The 19,800-nt window shown below is 38.9% G+C and overlaps 1 protein-coding gene across 4 annotated transcripts in view; it reads left to right on the top strand.

Annotated features, from left to right (window-relative positions):
- LOC124774544 (lactoylglutathione lyase) overlaps window positions 1-19,800 on the top strand; it is a 125,493-nt gene that overhangs the window by 57,082 nt on the left and 48,611 nt on the right. For all 4 annotated transcript variants that reach the window (XM_047249490.1, XM_047249489.1, XM_047249492.1 and 1 more), the window contains exon 4: window positions 2,075-2,142. In XM_047249490.1, the coding sequence (XP_047105446.1) occupies window positions 2,075-2,142 (68 nt within the window). The remainder of the gene's footprint in view (window positions 1-2,074; window positions 2,143-19,800) is intronic.

The following is a 19,800-nucleotide window of genomic DNA, read 5'->3' as shown; positions in this document are numbered from 1 at the left end:
ATTAATTACCACACCAGAAGATGGCAATGAAGTGCCGAACCAGCAATGTGAATATTACAGCAAATAGGTGATCTTGATGCAATAAATTGTTATATAAATAGTTTACACCGTTCCCCTTTTCTCTTCTTTCCAACTCATTTCTCAGAGTTCTGTATGTATGGAGCTTTTTTTATCATACATTCTATGAAGATACTAATACTATTACTCCCATGAAATGAATATATCCTTTATTCTGTGTACATTAGCTGAACTGGTACTCTTCTTGGCTCATCAAATCCTTAATTGCTGCAGAAAATCATGGAGGAAGACTGTACCAAGTTTATAGGTGTTTATCAACATGTTATAATTTCAACAATATTAGGAAATGATAGATTGCTAAGCATCATAAAGATGACCCAATGAGTAGCAGACAGGTACAATGAAAAACTGTTACACATTATAGCTTTCAGCCAAAGCCTTCATGTGCGCGCGCACGCACGCCCCCGCCCCCCCCCCCCCCCACACACACACACACACACACACACACACACACACACACACACACACAAGCAACCACTCATCACGCAAACATGATCGCTGCTGCCTATGGCTCCAGTCAGAATGCGACGGTTGCGTGAATAGCTATGCGGAGTGGGTCACACAGCGGGTAACAATCACATTCTGATTGGAGCTGCTGGTGGTAGCAGTCGTGTGAGTGAGATGTACTTTCTAGTGTGAATGTATATGAGTTTTCGTTGCTGAAGAGGGATTTGACTGATAGCTGCATGTGTAACAGTCTTTTCATTGTGCCTGTCTCCAACTCAATGGGTCATCTTTACAGTGAGCAGCAATCTGTCCTTTTTCTAATATTGTTGATCTTACAGCCTGGAGTTTCTATTGTTTATTATGTTTTAATTTGATTCGGAAATGTCCCGTGTGGAACATGGGTAAAGATAATAATGACTCACCGTATAGTTTAAAAGTACTGAGGATTTCGTACACACCTTTCATCGGCGTCTTATAAATTGGCATTTGGTACCTGGAATGAACTTCACTTAAAGATTTTGAAGAGCAGAAAGTAAGGGCACATGTCACTTACTTGTAACAAGACTCACTACTAAATGTTGCTCTTTTTACCATGGAAAGAGCAGCCATATATTTTAGGTTTAGGACTGCATTCCGTTATATTGCTGAATTACATTTCAGTAAAGTTCAGTGTAGCTTGAAAGGCTTTATAGCTTGCAGACATAAAAATGTTCACACCATTTAAGCTTAGACACAAATTGGTTTCAAAGCAAACAGATTGGTTCTCGTTCAGCTGCATACTATCCTCTTCGAGCAGTTCTCTTTACCACCATATTCCAGTACTATGGTGTTCATAAACTGTGAGTAATAATTGATGTCTTGTCCTGATAACTTCGTATAATCTTTGTGGTGTGCACAATATTTGAAATTCTATAGTGTATTATTTTCCATTCCTTGCTATTGGTGCAAATGTTGAACATTTTCTGAAAATTTGTCATATCTGTTTTATGGAATGTGCATTTAATAAAAGGCTGATCTCTGCCCATAAGTATAAATTTGCTGCCTATCATTGTCGTATATGTTTAGTGAGTCACAACTAAAATTTTGCTTTCCTCATTTTAAATCGAAGGGTTTTCAAGTGTGGTCTTAATCAAAATTATATTTACAGTCTCAACATCGCTCTTACATTTCCCATCACACTGTACGCCTTGGCATTCTTAAAATGCCCTTATTTTTAAAAAATTGACATGGTATTTTGGCTTGTTGGATTTACTCCACTTCTTACGTGTAGTTAGTGTTTTTCTCATTATGTATTAATGTGGTAATTTCAGTGGCACATTGGGTATTGTGTTCTATGCAGGGAGTAGGAATGGTTGTCTTAGAATAATTTACTGCAATATTTTTGTAAAAACAAAGAATAGAGTAAGTTTGTTTAAAAGCATGCCATGCAATTGGATTACAGAACTTAAAAGTACCTCAGAATGTTAATGTCAATGAAAGTTTGATATCTTGTCGAATTTTCTTTATTCATAACTGTACTATAATAAGTTGCTTTTTTTTTAATTTTCAGTAATTGGGGAACTGAAAGTGATCCTGATTGCAAGTATCACAATGGAAATGCAGAACCAAGAGGCTATGGTAAAGTTACCAAATCTTTTAAGGAATGAATATTGATCATTTTTTAACCTTTTCTTTAGAGAATAATTAGGAACTAAAATTGCATTTACTGACACAAAGCCATATATTTGTCTATGTATTTGTTACATTTCACATAATTTCTACACCCTATACAAAAGGACTTCAGCGTTAATGGATGACAGGAGCTTTATAAGCATGGAACAATGCCTTCTTATGAGTATAGAGATGTAAAGGGAATCAATTTGCTGAGGAAGAGTTTCACTGTATTGCCCATTGGGATTTATTTACTGGAACAAATGTTTAAGGCAATGTACAGACAATGAGTGTAAAGTTTTAATTATTGAATTTACAAGGAAGCCTTCTGGACCACTTTGGCCTCTTTGGTTTTCCTCATGTTTATGGTATTTGAAGGTCAGTACAGTGTGTTAACTGTAAGACGGCAGAGTTGTGAGGGGAGTGCGGGGAGAGGAGGAAGCAAGCATTGGCTGGCGAGGGGAGGGGAGTGGACCCTTTTGGGGGGGGGGAGACAAGGCACACCTTCCAGTTGCAGTGCTGGCACTACAATTTGCGCGCCATGCTTACACAAAAGCAGACGAAAGGCTTCTTCTAACCATAGGCCTACCGGAAGGGGTTGTTGGCAACTCCCGAGATGGGCCAGCAACTGCCTCTTCACTCATTTTGATAATGTTTAGCAGAACTGCACAATAAAAACACGCAGAACAGTACAGCGCAAAACAATAACGAAGCAGACGACAATGGCTACCTTGTACAACACAGTCAGCTACGTAATGTTGGCAGCAGTCTAAACTGCGTGCCTACCGAAGCCTACCAACGTTTACCATCTTCTACCGATTCAGCACTAGGGAGAGGTCTGCCATCTAAAAGTTTACACACTGTACACGGAGATCAGTTTCGTAAAGCAGTACATTGCAGTTCTCAAAAATGTTGAAAAAATCACTTTTGGAAAGTAGAAGATTTCTGAGCGTACTCTAACCAAGTCATCGATAATCAAGTGTACAGTGTGTGAGTATTGCCTGTGATGTTGCTCGTTCAGATCTCACTAAGGATTACTTGGTTTTACTTTTATTTAAATTCTATATTTATAATAAAATGAAAATATTTGATCATTGGTAACACTTGGTTTAAGAATCGTAAAAAAAAAAAAAAAAAAAAAAAAAATGTACATGTGGAAGAGACCTGCAGACACTGGGAGATTCCAGATTGATTATATAATAGTAAGACAGAGATTTCAGAACCAGATTTTAAATTATAAGACATTTTCAAGGGCAGATGTCGTCTCTGATGACAATTTATTGGTTGTGAACTGTATATTAAAACTGAAGAAATTAGAAGAAGGTAGGAAATTAAGGAGATGTGACATTGGTAAGTTGAAAGAACTAGAGGTTGTTGAGAATTTCAGAGAGAGCATTAGGCAACAATTGACAACAGGGGAAAGAAATACAGAAGACGATGAATGGATAGAAGGCAGCAGAGAATAAAATAGATAAAAAGACAACCCCTATCAGAAATCCTTGCGTAACACAGAAAGTAACAAATTTAATTGATGAAAGGAGAAAATACAAAAATGCAGTAAATGAAGCAGGTGAAAGGAAATATAAATGTCAAAGAAGAGACCAGCTAGAGGACAAATGTAAGTATTTAGAACCGTATATCACTAAGGAGAAAGATACATACCGCTTACAGGAAAATTAAAGAGACCTTTGGAAAAAAGAGACGTAGCCATATGAATATCAGGAGCTCAGGTGGGAATTGAGTCCTAAGCAACAAAGGAAAAGGTGGAAGGAGAATTTAGATGGCCTATACAAGGAGATTACTTGAGAGCAGTATTGTAGAAATAGAAGAGGACATAGGTGAAGTTGAAATGGGAGATATGATACTGTGAAAAGAATGTGATAAATCTCTGAAAGAACTGTCGAAACAAGACCTTGGGAGTAGATGATATTCTGTCAGAGCTATTGTGACAAAGCTCTTCCATCTGTTGTGCAAGATGTATGAGACAGACGAAATACCCCCAGACTTCAATAAGAATGTAATAATACAGATTCCAAAGGAAGCCTTTGCCAATAGATGTACAAATTCTGATTTATAAGTTCAATAATTCATTATTGGAAGATACTGGCACATTTTTCTTTACAGAAGAATGAAAAAACTGGTAGAGGCCGAAGTTGGGGAAGATCAGTTTGTATTCCAGAGAAGTGTAGGAACGTATGAAGCCATACTGACCTTATGACTTCTCTTTTGAAGATAGGTTAAGGAAAGGCAAACCTACGTTTATATCATTTGGGACTTGGAGAACGCTTTTGACAGTGTTGACTGGAACACTCTCTTTGAAGTTCTGAAGGTAGCAGGTGTAAAATACAGGGAGCAAAAGGCTATTTACAACTTTTACAGAAACCAGATGGCAGTTAGAGGGGTTGATGAACATGAAAGGGAAGCAGTGGTTGAGAAGGGAGTGAGATGGGGCTGTATCCTGTCGCCAATGTTATCCAGTCTGTACATTGAGCAAACGGTAAAGGAAACCAAAGGAGAATTTGCAGTTGACATTAAAGTTCTGGGAGAAGAAATAAAAACTTTCAGTTTTACCAATGACATTGTAATTCTCTCAGAAACTGCAATGGACTTGGAAGAGCAGGTGAATGGAATGGACAGGGTCTTGAAAGGAGGATATAAAATTAACATCAACAGTAGCAAAACAAGGATGATGGAATTCAGTCAAATTAAATCAAGTGGTGCTGAGGGAATTCGATTAGAAATGAGCCACTTAATATAGTAGATAAGTTTTGCTGAATAACTGATGATGGCCAGAGTAGAGAGGATATGAAATGCAGACTGGCAATGGCCAGAAAAATGTTTCTGAAGGAGAGAATTTTGGTAATGTTGAATGTAGATTTAAATGCGAGAAAGTCCTTTCTAAAAGTATTTATCTGCAGTGTCACTATGTATGGGTGTAAAACACGAATGATAGACAGTTTAGACAAAAAAAGAATAGAAGCTTTTGAAACGTTGTGCTACAGAAGAATACTGAAGATTAGATGGGTAGATCTCTTGTAACTAATCAGAAGCTACTGAATAGAATTGGGGGGAGAGGAATTTGTGGCACAGCTTGACTAGAAGAAGGGGGGATTGGTTGGTAGGACATGGTCTGAGGCATCAAGGGATCACCAATTTAGTGTTGGAGAGGTGCGGAGGGTAAAAATCATAGAGGGAGACCAAGGCATGAATATACTAAACAGATTCAGAAGGATGTAGGTTGCAATAGTTACTTGGAGATGAAAAAACTTGCACAGGATAGAGTAGCATGTAGAGCTGCATGAAAAAAAATCAAAAAAGAGACGTCAGATAGAAAACAAAATGCTTTACTTCTAGAGATTGAACAGTAATATGTGTAAAATTCTTTTATTTAACAATGAGGCATATCATATCTCTATAAAATCATACTATATTTTATTAAAATTATGATTCAGTATTGGTTAATAAACATTTCTGTTTAGTACTAAATACAGTATTTAAAATAAAAATATAAATTTGACAGCTCCAAATATTGTTGCGTCTCTGTTCCTCTTTAAAAATAGTATCCCTAGAGCCTCAACTTATGTAGCAATAGCAATCTTCAGAATATCATAAGTCATCTAAGGAACTCATTCACCTATTAAAAGAGTCACAGGTTATGTTACAAAGTATTTACTGTTTACAATTGCGTGATGTTTGTCATCTTCACTATTTAGTTAGTAACATTATCATCTAAGGTTGCTTGTAGCCAACAGTAACAAAGCTCATGGTGGATGTGGTTGGCAGTATGAGTATAACCAGTGATTTAATCTAGAATAATAATTGATAAACAGCCTTATGAACTGCTTCAGAGTTTGCTACTTTTATAGAATGTACCAGTAATTGACTAATTATGCATGTTAGTTAAACACTAAAAATAATGAGCATGGTTCTCAACCCAATGAATGCCTACATCCACAGTGGAATGAAATGCAACATGCTCCTCACCAGACACTGTTAAAACATGCTGATGCTCAAGTAATGGAAAGAAGACCTCTAAAAGGAGTAGGAGCCCATCTTGATGGATAGTAAACAGAGTGAAGTAATTACTCAACAGAGGTTTGCCACACAAAGGACAAAAGAGTGATGAGAGCCAAGCTAGATAAACAAAACTCGATGCCATCCCAACTTATGCTAACTGAAATATCTTTATAATTTAAGTCAAGAAAACAAGCAGGATATTTTTGAACGTTTTTGGCAAATGGGAGATCGTAGCAGACAGCAAGAATTTATCTGTTGACATGTGAAAAATGTTACCATAAAACATATACAAAACGTGATTCACTCAAGAAGAAAACTTTCAAGACTATACTCTCTTAGCAGGTAATGGGACTAACATTAAGGTGTGCCAGAAAAAGGTTGTACATACCCTCTCTATTACAGATACATAAATGAGAGCTGCCACGAAAAAACTGGGAGCAGATGGAATTTTGTTTCCTGATATGAGAGGAAACTATTGCAAAAGGGGAATACAATACAACCAGTAATAGAGGAGCCAGGGTACAAGCATATAAACAGCTTTCATTGTATAGAGTCACCTTACACAAGGAAAGAAACAAGCAGGAAATACCTTGATGCCGGATTAAGCATTGCAAAGATGCACAAAATGTCCAGGGATGGGTCAAGGAAAGTAAATATGTCTCCCTGAATCCTGCTTCATTAAGGCAGTATCCTTATATATTCAATGAAGAATATAATTTGAAAAAGAAAGTTGCTACTCACTGTATAACACGGATGCTGAGTTGCAGATATGCACAACAAATGTCTTGGATCAAACTCATCTAGGGGCTGAACCGCACGTGCCACATTACACGCCCTAAATTGGACACTTGTGACCTTTTGGTTAAATTGTCTGCCTGATGGCAAGTTTGCGAAATTGTATAAACGTACAATGTTAATATAACATATAACAGTAATAATAATATTGGGATCCCATAAATAATGTAGGCCACACAGTAGTGATTTGGTTAAAATAATGTTTATTCAGAAAGCAAACTAATAGCAAAAGTGGTCATATTTAGAATTACTATTACACTCAAGCACATATCCATTTGACACAGTTCGAACATTCACAATCTCATTGCAAATTAAAAGCCCAATACTCCACCTCGTTAACTACACGGAAAGTTAGAGTTCACACCAGGTGCGTGACTGCTCACCGCTCAGAGAATAAGTCCCGCGATACCACACAACGCGAACTTTTCTAAGTTGTTTCACTTCCTAGCTACCTAAAGACCGACCATCCAATTTTGCATCTCCACCAGCACTGTTCCTCTGGGGTCTAGCCCAGAACTGTCCCTCTTCCTGTCTCCGGCCGCGTCTTCCGCATGCCGAACATTGTCGCACTACTGACTAAGGCAGTTCCCTTTCCTGAAGTCATCCATCCGATTGGCTACAGTTTATTCTACATTATTTTACATTTTAACATATTTAAATGATCAAAGCTTGACCACTTTCATGTTCTAAGTAAAGTAACAACAATAATATCCATTACATAATAAATGTTAAATTATTTTACATAAAACCAATACAATTTCCTTCTTAATTTTGAATGTCATGGCCAGTAGTGTTGCACTAATGTGCTTTCTGATAAATAAATAAAGAGCAAAAATAACTATTATGCACTAAACTTTACAACGAATATTCTATTACCTAATGATTCAATAAGGTGTCATGCTGTCATCGTTCAATGTGTTTTGTGTGGAGGAAATGATGATCTGATGCTTAACTGAAAATACTGACAATTTAAATTTACTATATCTTTTAAACAAATAAAGTTACAGGGTTGATATTTACAACATTTGTCATTTTAACAATGTGCTTCTATATGAAATGTCGATGTTAAGATCAACCAAAGCATTCAGATTTTAGCCTTCAGGTCTTTGTTACAAAACTAGCTAGTTTCACTTTAACTGTAAATCCTAAATTATTATAGATGTGATCAATATTCAAGTTTTATTGGGATAACCATGGAAATTTATGACGGATGGTAGATTCAAATTGCTGTGGCTTCATTCCCTGAATTACTGCAGAATTAAATAGTTTTCATAAACATTTCTCTTTATGGCCAATCTTAGGTCCGCCATATTTAACATTGCTACATCTCCCTGGCCACAAAAGGCTTCTATGGGGTTTCACTATGATGTAGGTTCTCATCTGTCTCACTCGCACACTACAGCGCTTAGGCCTCATTCAGCATGAAGACACCTGTGAATTTCTCCACCTCGTGGCGAATCCTCACTCTTTGTAGCATGTGGCCCTGGACGATAGGGTTTGTTTCACAGTTGCTGTAGTCTGACTCTTTCAGCTATATATTTAAATGAGAGCGAAATGCTCGTTTACTCACACACCTCCACTTCATAACATGTTGGTGTGCTGTATATGTTATGAAGTAGCACCCAAATTTACAACACACAAATTCATTATACAATAACATAAATATCCTAAGTGCCCATCAATAGTGTAATTATTTGTAGTGGTGTTGATGCTGCATCCTTTAAATTTAAAGAAACTTATATCCTACAGAAAATTACGAATTGAGGCATATTAATTAAATGCCAAATAAAACTATACAAATGCCGCAGAAATAATCAGCACTACTGCACTCACTTTCAGATAATCTTTTCACACAACGAAGTCTCCAGCAACGCTCCACAGAATCGGAACCAAGTATCCTGCCAAAATTCTGTATGGCTCTGCATTCCATCGCCATCATTTTATGGGAACAAATCTGTTGAAATTCAAATTGGGTGTAGATAACAGAAAACAAACACTTTCTGAAACCGCCCAGGATCTGCACTGAACACTTCCCTAGTGGAATAAATACTAACAGATCTAAACTTCACAGTAAACAATTTATTTACAGCATTTGAAAGATGCTCATAAATTCTTCAATGATTCTGACAAGTTATTCAAGTCCCACTAAAGACATGCATCTCGTGACAGATTCCCAATTGACTTCATCGGCAAATAAATATTTTCTTTTAATTTAAATAATTCCCTTTGGTTCAAAACTAACAACAAATAAGAACAAATCTCACCACTCGTTTAATTCCATGCAGTGAAGCTGCGTACACAAATCGATACTCCATATAACAATAAATTGTTCCCCCAAAATATTCTCAGATAAGTAGATAAACATACATCTTCCTCTTTCTAGGTAAGCATTATTAATTTTCATTTTCCAAATTTCTCCGACCTCCATGCACGCGGATTGCCGTGACCATAACTTATAGTTTGGGAATTACAACAAACATAAAACCATCCAAAAACCTAAGCCTAATATATACATACATGTAAATAAATCCCTTATATACCCCCAAAAAGATAATCTATATGCATATTGTGCACTAATTTTTACTTGATACCATTCACCAAATAATTGAGTTCTCCGACTTCCTCGCACCCATCTGTGCATCTAATTTATAATTGCATAGACCTTGTGCCAAAAAAAAAAGCCTTATGCGACAAGACAACAAACAAGCTACAATAAATCCTGAGAGAAAACATTGCAAATTACCCCTCCAAATAATCTTATAATCTAAACACAGATACACTTATTTCTTAACCTACACTCCTGGAAATTGAAATAAGAACACCGTGAATTCATTGTCCCAGGAAGGGGAAACTTTATTGACACATTCCTGGGGTCAGATACATCACATGATCACACTGACAGAACCACAGGCACATAGACACAGGCAACAGAGCATGCACAGTGTCGGCACTAGTACAGTGTATATCCACCTTTCGCAGCAATGCAGGCTGCTATTCTCCCATGGAGACGATCGTAGAGATGCTGGATGTAGACCTGTGGAACGGCTTGCCATGCCATTTCCACCTGGCGCCTCAGTTGGACCAGCGTTGGTGCTGGACGTGCAGACCGCGTGAGACGACGCTTCATCCAGTCCCAAACATGCTCAATGGGGGACAGATCCGGAGATCTTGCTGGCCAGGGTAGTTGACTTACACCTTCTAGAGCACGTTGGGTGGCACGGGATACATGCGGACGTGCATTGTCCTGTTGGAACAGCAAGTTCCCTTGCCGGTCTAGGAATGGTAGAACGATGGGTTCGATGACGGTTTGGATGTACCGTGCACTATTCAGTGTCCCCTCGACGATCACCAGTGGTGTTACGGCCAGTGTAGGAGATCGCTCCCCACACCATGATGCCGGGTGTTGGCCCTGTGTGCCTCGGTCGTATGCAGTCCTGATTGTGGCGCTCACCTGCATGGCGCCAAACACGCATACGACCATCATTGGCACCAAGGCAGAAGCGACTCTCATCGCTGAAGACGACACGTCTCCATTTGTCCCTCCATTCACGCCTGTCGCGACACCACTGGAGGCGGGCTGCACGATGTTGGGGCGTGAGCGGAAGACGGCCTAACGGTGTGCGGGACCGTAGCCCAGCTTCATGGAGACGGTTGCGAATGGTCCTCGCCAATACCCCAGGAGCAACAGTGTCCCTAATTTGCTGGGAAGTGGCGGTGCGGTCCCCTACGGCACTGCGTAGGATCCTACGGTCTTGGCGTGCATCCGTGCGTCGCTGCGGTCCGGTCCCAGGTCGACGGGCACGTGCACCTTCCGCCGACCACTGGCGACAACATCGATGTACTGTGGAGACCTCACGCCCCACGTGTTGAGCAATTCGGCGGTACATCCACCTGGCCTCCCGCATGCCCACTATACGCCCTCGCTCAAAGTCCGTCAACTGCACATACGGTTCACGTCCACGCTGTCGCGGCATGCTACCAGTGTTAAAGACTGCGATGGAGCTCCGTATGCCACGGCAAACTGGCTGACACTGACGGCGGCGGTGCACAAATGCTGCGCAGCTAGCGCCATTCGACGGCCAACACCGCGGTTCCTGGTGTGTCCGCTGTGCCGTGCGTGTGATCATTGCTTGTACAGCCCTCTCGCAGTGTCCGGAGCAAGTATGGTGGGTCTGACACACCGGTGTCAATGTGTTCTTTTTTCCATTTCCAGGAGTGTATTTTCCCCTTCTCTTGCATCTCAAGAGTACACATATGCTGTTCGATCCACCCCTCAATTTCGTACTCGTCCCAAAATAATTCATTACATGCTTCTTTCGCCCCAATTTCACTCCCCCTCCCCCATTCTAGACCTCTCGCTAACTTAAACTTCACTCGAGCCCACAAATGAGGCAATAACAATCGTAATGTTCTACCATACCATTGTCAAACAGTTACAGTAAAATCACATTCCTCCTTAAGATACCATTCTGTCCAAATATCTCTTTCTATATTATAATCAAACTCGCTGTATTCTCCCTTAAAATTATCACCATTAGTAGCTACATCATCATGAAATAAAGCATTACTTTTTATTTCCTCATCATTAAAAACACCTTCACAAACAGCACTTTCAGCGGCCGCTGATACAGCATACAACTTGCTCCATAAAACCTCATTTACCTCCATCTACAAATCACCAATATAAGAACCATTCATAGTTTCAGCATCCTCTGTCATTACATCACACAAATTATAGGTACAGCGTCATGCAATTTCAGAATCAACAGTGCCGCTAAATTCCGCTTTGTTTTGTTTTAAACCTGATCATAATACCTTTTCCTCTCCTACACGCTCCTGCACCATGTTAATTGCATCTCAAACATCAAATTGAGACCCACATTCATTCTCAAACAAACATTCAAAATCCATAGAACCATCCAGAATTTCGGGTTCATCTCCATTAGTAGAAAGATACACACAGATTTCTTTCTCTGAAGTATCAATACCAGCACCTTCAACTTTCATAGCTTCAGCACATAAAACATCATTACTACCTTCCTTTAAAAATAATTCACCAATATCCACTGATACACACACAAATTCATCAATAGATGACGAGACTAATGGTACGCCAACCTTATTAACCTCCGTAACAACTTACGCCATCACAGTATCACCTGAAACATCATCACCTTCATCAATATAGTTGTTACTGCTGGTTAGTACCTCTTTATAATTTTCTATACCATCTAACTCCAGCAAATTCAGCTCCACCTCAGCCTCCTTTTGGCACACAGAATCTTTCATTTATTAACATTCACACACTCTTTCATCTCACATTCATAAAGCAAATCATTTAGCCCTAAATTATCGTCATCATCTTTACCGTTATCTTTCATTATCTTAGAATTACACCTTTTATGTACAATCTGATTTGAAAATTTACCTATTTGATTCTCATCTCTTACTAATTTCATTTCAAAGTTCTGACACCTTTTTGCCGATTTATTAACACCCATCACGTTTCCGTTTACTCGCGTCCTATTCATCGCCGGTTTATTTTGCCATCTCCGGACCTGAGGTGCGGCGAAACTTAGTTTCCCGATCTCCCATAACGCTGGATCACTTCGCCAGGTGCCGGGCCCTCAAATCTAAATTATTGGTGTCAGTCCCTGTCACGAAAGTATCTGTTCCCTTTACCCCTTTGAAATTTATCATTGGATGTGTTCCTGTTACTGTTCCCTTATCAAAACTGCTGTTTGCATTCTGTTGATAATTTCCTGGATGACTTTCATAGCAATTACTTGGACTGTAGTTATGATTTCCACTCTGAATACTATTTGTCTGCTTACTTTGTGGTTTAAATTTCAGCACCCATTCTGATTTTTCTACAAAGTCCAAAAATTTGTCTACTGAGTTGCTAGGACTATGCACTAGACCCCACTGCAAATTTTCTGGTAACCGTCTTTTCAACATCATAATTTCAGTAAGCACTCCCAATGGATGTTTCACATGCATTAATCTCACTAGTTCACGTTTACAGAATTCTCGCATCGACCCATTCCCATATTTAAATGTTGGCCCATTCAGAAACTCATTTTGGAGTCATGCTTGCTTCGCTTCACTCCAGAACTTGTTCAGGAAACTGCCTTCAAATATTTCGTAGGTAGTGAATGTATCCCTGTGTATATTTGCCCAAGATTGCGGCTTACCTTCCAAATGTCTTTTCACGAATTTTATCTTCACATCGTTGGACATTCCCCTTATAAAACCATCCCTGCATGCTACTAGAAAATTTACTGGAGGATACTTCCCATTGTCTCCAAAACATTTGGCCATTCCCGAGTGCATCCTTGGAACAATGATAACTGTAGAGGTTTAATGTGCAGCTGAAGAATTCAACTCGCTTTTTATTTCATTGATTTGCTTTTTAACTTCACCATCTTCAATTTTAATGCCAGATTCTACTTGCTTCTTTATTTTATCTACTTATTTCTCCCCATTCCCTATTTGAACAGATAAGTTGTTAATGTTCTCTATTGTCTCAGCCATTAGAGCATCTTTCCTACGCATACAGTTTCTTACATTGCCTCCCAGATCTGCCCACAACTTCTGTATCTTATCACTGAAATTTTTCTCGGGTTGATCTACCTTAGAGTCAAGTATCCCAACTTCATCAGAAATTTTTCCCATTTCGTCTCGAATGGTTTTTAATTTTCCGTCTATCAATTCCTCGATTCCGCTAGCAATTTAACCTACTTCGTCTTTCACAACCAAAGCTATTTCAGATTGAACTGAATCAATTTTTAAATTTACGCCACCCATATCGGTTTTAACAGAATCAATTTTGGATCCCAATCCTCTTTATCATTTGCATTAATCGCGACGACATGTACCCCTCAAATTCATCTCTCTTGCCCGATTTCAGACTATTTGCCCTGCTAAATTCACTGCCGATCACGCTCTCCCGCTCCAACTCCGGGCTAAGCGGCTCGCTAGTATTTTTGGACCCACACAAACCGGCTGACTGCTTAATGTTAGCAGCATCTATTATTGATGATTGAACTACAGAATGATACATAATCTCACTATCAGCGCTGGTACTTAGCATTATCGTGCTGTATCCTTCTGCCATGGTATTGCTGCCGATGTTGCAGTTGCTGCCGACACTGAAGATCTCATAGCCTCTGCTGTGGTACTGCAACAGCCGCTGCACGATGAATCGCCATTGAAGATGCTGCAGCTGGTTGGAACCATGTGTTTTTGATGTCTCCTCTTCTTCCACATTACTTTTTTATTGCTCCTAACAACTGCTAAAATCAGTGCATACAACTGCTGCAAAATTCATAGCTCAGAGCAGCCCCCACACAGACTGCCTAAACTGTCTAAACTGCCACAGACGTGGGACATAGATCATGGAATGTCATTAACTGTGAGAATTAAAATTGTAATTTAACAACTATTAAAGAAACCTAACATACAGTCCTGAACTGATCTCACATTTAACTTTTGCGAGAGTTCCTGCCTATCCAAGTTCAGATAATACTTTTGGAAACACTTTACAGAATTCAAATCCAATTCTAAACTTTCCAGAGTTCATATTCCGCAACTAACACTTTCCAATATCCAATCCTGTTCAAACACCTTGCAAGATTCTTATCCCTCAACTAACACTTTCCAAATTCCTGTCCCAGACGAGCCCCCAATTGCGAGCTAACATCCCAAAATTGGGCTCACATGCGGGTCCTCTTTGTCGGAACATATTGGCTCAAACTCGTCTAAGAGTAGAGTTTCTCTTTATGGCCTGGCCGATCTTAGGTCCGCCATATTTAACATTGCACCTCCCTGGCCACAAGCGGCTTCTACAGGGTTTCCCTACGACGTAGCTTCTCGTCTGTCTCACTCGCACACTACAGCGCTTAGGCCTCATTCAGCATAATAGACACCTGTGAATTTCTCCACCTCGTGGCGAATCTGCGCTCTTTGTGGTACATGGTCCTGGACGACAGGGTTCGTTTCACAATTGCTGAAGGCTGACTCTTTTGGCCATACATTCAAATGAGAGCAAAATGCTCATTGACTCTCAACACACAAATACAACTCGCAAAAAAAAAAAAAAATGACGGGCGCGCACACACACTCACACAAATGCAACTTGTACACAGAAAGTCTGTCTGTCATCTATTGTTGACGAAGGCCTTAATGGTCAAAAGCGTAAGTTGTGAGTGTCTTTTTGTTGGGCCTATCTGTGACTCAGCATGTCCATTGTATGGTGAAAGGCAACTTTCCTTTTCATAATATTGTTACATTCCATCCTGGATTTTCCATTGTTTGAAGAATATAGTTTGTCATTCTATCACCCTATAAAGGGTAAGTGTGAGCTATGCAAACTTTTCGCTATTTTTTCTGGAGAGGAGAAAGTAATGTTGGACAAATATTCCTCTCACATTGCAAATAAAGCTGTGGCGAGGAGCCTAAAGGAAAAAGACAAAACCACTTCAGTCTCAGACAAGCCCATTACGAGTGCTTGTTTTGATCTGCAAAAAGTGTTGGGTACTCCTCAGTGTGATGTTATTGCAAACTGAAATATTCGACATTCAGTTTCACAGATTATGACATGGGTAACTAGGTAGGACAGTGTGATGTTAGGCATAAGGCCATTTCCCATTGTTGTCCAAATGGAATAGCTTACTGTCTTTACTAATTCTTACAAATGCAGGCTAGCTGGTAAAGGTGGCAGAACTTTCAAATTCTACTTAGATAGCTGCAGAGGGAAAAATAGGAGCAGATTCTTATTTTCTGTGCTTGTCATTGTATCTATTAAGTTCAAAATATTAATCTCGTATCACTTTCTAGAAAGGAGGTGCTACCAGATTGAAGGTGAGTCAGTGCATACTCTGATGGACCAATCTGTATACATGCCAGATTAGTGGATCACCCCATTTAGAATGACAGAGGTCACCGGCAAGTCATACGTAGTTAATGAAATGAGTCAGGACTTAATGTACAACTTCAAGATAGAGGTGCAGAACCAACAGTGGATGTGTAACACAAAAAAATAGGGTGATGTGAAGGAAAGTAAATTAAACGTCTGTCTTAGAAGGATGATCAGGCGAAGTGTATTACTACTATACTTATCAAGAAGAAGGAAAGTGTATGTTTGTCCAAAAGTGATACAGGAGGAGGCAGCTATCATCCTGTGACATCAGCGAATGGGCATACCGCAGGTTCCTGCTGATCAACAAACAAAAGTTGAAGGAGCTCTTGTCCTTATACAACAGCAACTGAATAGTTACTACTTATCATCAGTTTTATCAAAGCCCTGTTTCAACACAATCTGGTACACAAGGGAACATAGTGGTGCTAATGTATTGAGCACTGATGAATGAGGATCTCGTGTGAAAAGTGCACGAGAACATTGTAATACATTATTTTGCCATTTCTTATTTTAATGAAGCTGTTGTAGTGCAACTTGCAGTAGGAATATGCTATAGATTTTCCCAGAGAAAAACATCATAAGTTCACAATGTCTATTTTTGAAAATAGATAGAGCACATTAGTATAGGTTGTTTAAATACCTTCGTTGGTAACTGTTTGCATGTGAAGTTTCAATAAAATTGGATTTATACTATTCATCGAAACTTCTCTTGCATTTCCTGTAAAAATGACAATTTGGAGATATTAATTTTATATAAAGATATAAATACCGGAACATGATGTTACTGCTGGCAAGAATCAAACAAGCGACTGCCTGGTTAAAACAATGAGCTATGGGTGACTGTTAAAAAATTTGAAATGTATTGTATTTAACAGTGTTTTACATTTTTATTGTTAAAAAGTGAGTTTTCCTTTTTCTTCGCATTGCTTTAAGGAAATTGATGGCCTGGTACTAACCTTCAAATCCTGTAAATATGAATGGGGCCAGACTGTAAGGCCCCCTTGTAAGTGAATACATTATGTGAATAAAAACTTACAAATGAAACATTTTCGTCTGCTTCACCCATGTTTCTGCCTGAAATATGTAGGGATCAGAAAAATTCATATTGTGATAAATGTGAAATAGATACGAATTCTGCCTCAAATTGCAAAATTACTTAATAGACGCTATTCCATAGCAAATTGTATCCAGATGAACTATTTTATCAGATATAGTTTGGAATGGCTTTATTTTCTGCATATACATATTGAAAATGTAACCAATTTTCAGTTACTGGTATTGTACATCATCTGGTGAAGCCCAGTTTGGAAAGATAATGTGTGTAAAAAACGCAGTGACGTATCAATGCATTCAGTGATCTGGTGCTATGCCAGTCATGGGTAGTTGAATCGTCTATTTGAGATACACGCCCCTTAATGCAATGTAGTATTCAGCATGGGACTTACGTGTTTTTATAAGAAATGCATAAATGTGTTTGTTAGCTAAAGCTCAAAAGATGGTATAATGTGGACAATTTTTATGTGATAAATTAAGTGGCGGGGGTTTTGAACTGCAGTTGCATCAAATACCACTAGAGGTCAGGTCTAAACTATGTTGTTAACTATAGTCTGCTATCCTCAGCAATCAGTTGAGCTGTAGCAGTCACCAAATATTTTGTGTTCACCATTGCTTGTTGTTTTCCTATTTTGAAATAAGTGTGACGACTAATCTTGGTCTGTCACCAATTTCGATTATGACCCTTACAACACCAGAAGAGATTGGTGATTCATGTGACAATGTGTCAGTTCTGATGAGGGGCTGCTGCCATGTAAAATGGAGACAGGGCTTGTTTTCCTGCACCCCACGGCTCCACTCCCATCTGGCGGCCAAAATTCTGGTTTGTTTGCATTTACGGCCATCTGCCGCCATAGCCTATAATGCCCACACTTTGCACTATAGCGATTGGAAAACAAAATCTGTAACATTTTTCAACTGAGCTGAAATACTTACCCTAATGTCAAAATGGAGTTACCATACATTCGGTTCTACTTCTGTGCTAATCACCCTCTCAGTTCTATCTGTAGTCTTATCAAGCATGGGCCACAGAGCTATGAATGCCCACAAAAGTTCAAAATTAGTAATCTGCAGATTTTGTAATCATTGAATTGGGCGAGAAAAGACAAGTAATGTCCAGAAAGACCTACAATCGGAGGTGCATTCAGTTCATGTGTGGGAAAATGATGCTGCTTTTCAACAGAACAGTCATTTTTGAAAGCTTAAATACAGCCAAATGAAGAAAACAAAGGCCATTTCGGAAGGAAAAAATTTTGAAGGTTCTGCAAAAGCAAACATTCTAGTCACAAAGTTTCGAATGTGCAACCTTTTAAAAGAACTGGCAACCTTTTAAATTTGTGTGTCTAATTATTAACAAACATAAAATGCAAATTATGGCGAAAAAATGATGTGAAGTTTGCCAAAAATAGATGTTACGTTTTCTGGTCTCTAGAAATATGTGACACAAAATAATTTGAGTTAAATCGGGTGCATAATGTAGTATTATTACAAGCGAGAGCTTGGTAGATGCCCATTTGGTACCCTGCTTTATTTTTTTCACATCTAGCTGGTTTGAGATGTACTACTAATGAGTTATTAAGCAATCTTACTCTTCCCCCACAAACTGGCTGGTTTGAGGTGGCCCACCACAAATTCCTGTACTGTGCCAGGATCTTTATCTTGGAGTAGCACTTACAGCCCATGGAATTCCAATCTCTGACTTCCTGAACAATCTGTATCCTCAGCAGCCAGCTCAGTATCATGGAAGTTATTTCCTGATGTCTTAACACATGTCCTATCATCTTGTCCGTGTTTTCCATATGTTCCTTCCTTTCCCAGTTATCTAGAGAACCTCCTCATTCCTTAAGTTATCAGTCCACCTAGTTTTCAACATTTTCTCTAGCACCACAACTTAGTGCTTAAATTCTCTTCTGATCCAGTTTACCCACAATCCATGGTTCAGTACCATATAATGCTGTGCTCCAAATATACATTCTCAGAAATTTCTTCTTTAAATTAAAGCCAATGTTTGATCCCAGTAGGTTTCTCTTAGCCAGAAAAGCCCTTTTTGCTGCTGTTAGTTTGCTTTTTTATATCCTCCTTGCTTCATCCGTTATGTGTTATTTTATACAATATTTAAACTTTGCCTACTTAGTGATCACCGGTTTTTTCACATTTCTCCTGTCGTCTTTCTTTGGTTTACTGGGGTTTACTCTCAATCCATTTTTTGTACTTGATAGACTGTGCATTCCATTCAACAGATACTGTAATACTCCTTCACCTTCATTGAGGATATCAATGTCATCAGTGAATATTATCATTGATATCCTTTCGTCCTGAATTTTACTCCCACTCTTGAAACTTATTTTTTATTTCCATCATTGGTTCTTCGATGTATAGATTTAACAGTAAGGGCAAAAGACTGCATCCCATGTCTGACACCTTTATATATATATATATATATATATATATATATATATATATATATATATATATATATATATATATATATATATATATATAATAGAAGGAAACATTCCACGTGGGAAAAATTATATAGAAAAACAAAGATGAGGTGACTTACCGAACGAAAGTGCTGGCAGATTGACAGACACACAAACAAACACAAACATACACACAAAATTCAAGCTTTCGCAACAAACTGTTGCCTCATCAGGAAAGAAGGAAGGAGAGGGAAAGACGAAAGGATGTGGGTTTTAAGGGAGAGGGTAAGGAGTCATTCCAATCCCGGGAGCGGAAAGACTTACCTTAGGGGGAAAAAAGGATGGGTATACACTCGTACACACACACACACATATCCATCCACACATATACAGACACAAGCAGACATATCTTTGGTT

This window comes from Schistocerca piceifrons, chromosome 2, assembly GCF_021461385.2.
Source record: "Schistocerca piceifrons isolate TAMUIC-IGC-003096 chromosome 2, iqSchPice1.1, whole genome shotgun sequence".
Lineage (NCBI taxonomy): Eukaryota > Metazoa > Arthropoda > Insecta > Orthoptera > Acrididae > Schistocerca > Schistocerca piceifrons.
This window is presented reverse-complemented; position numbering and strand designations above follow the sequence as displayed.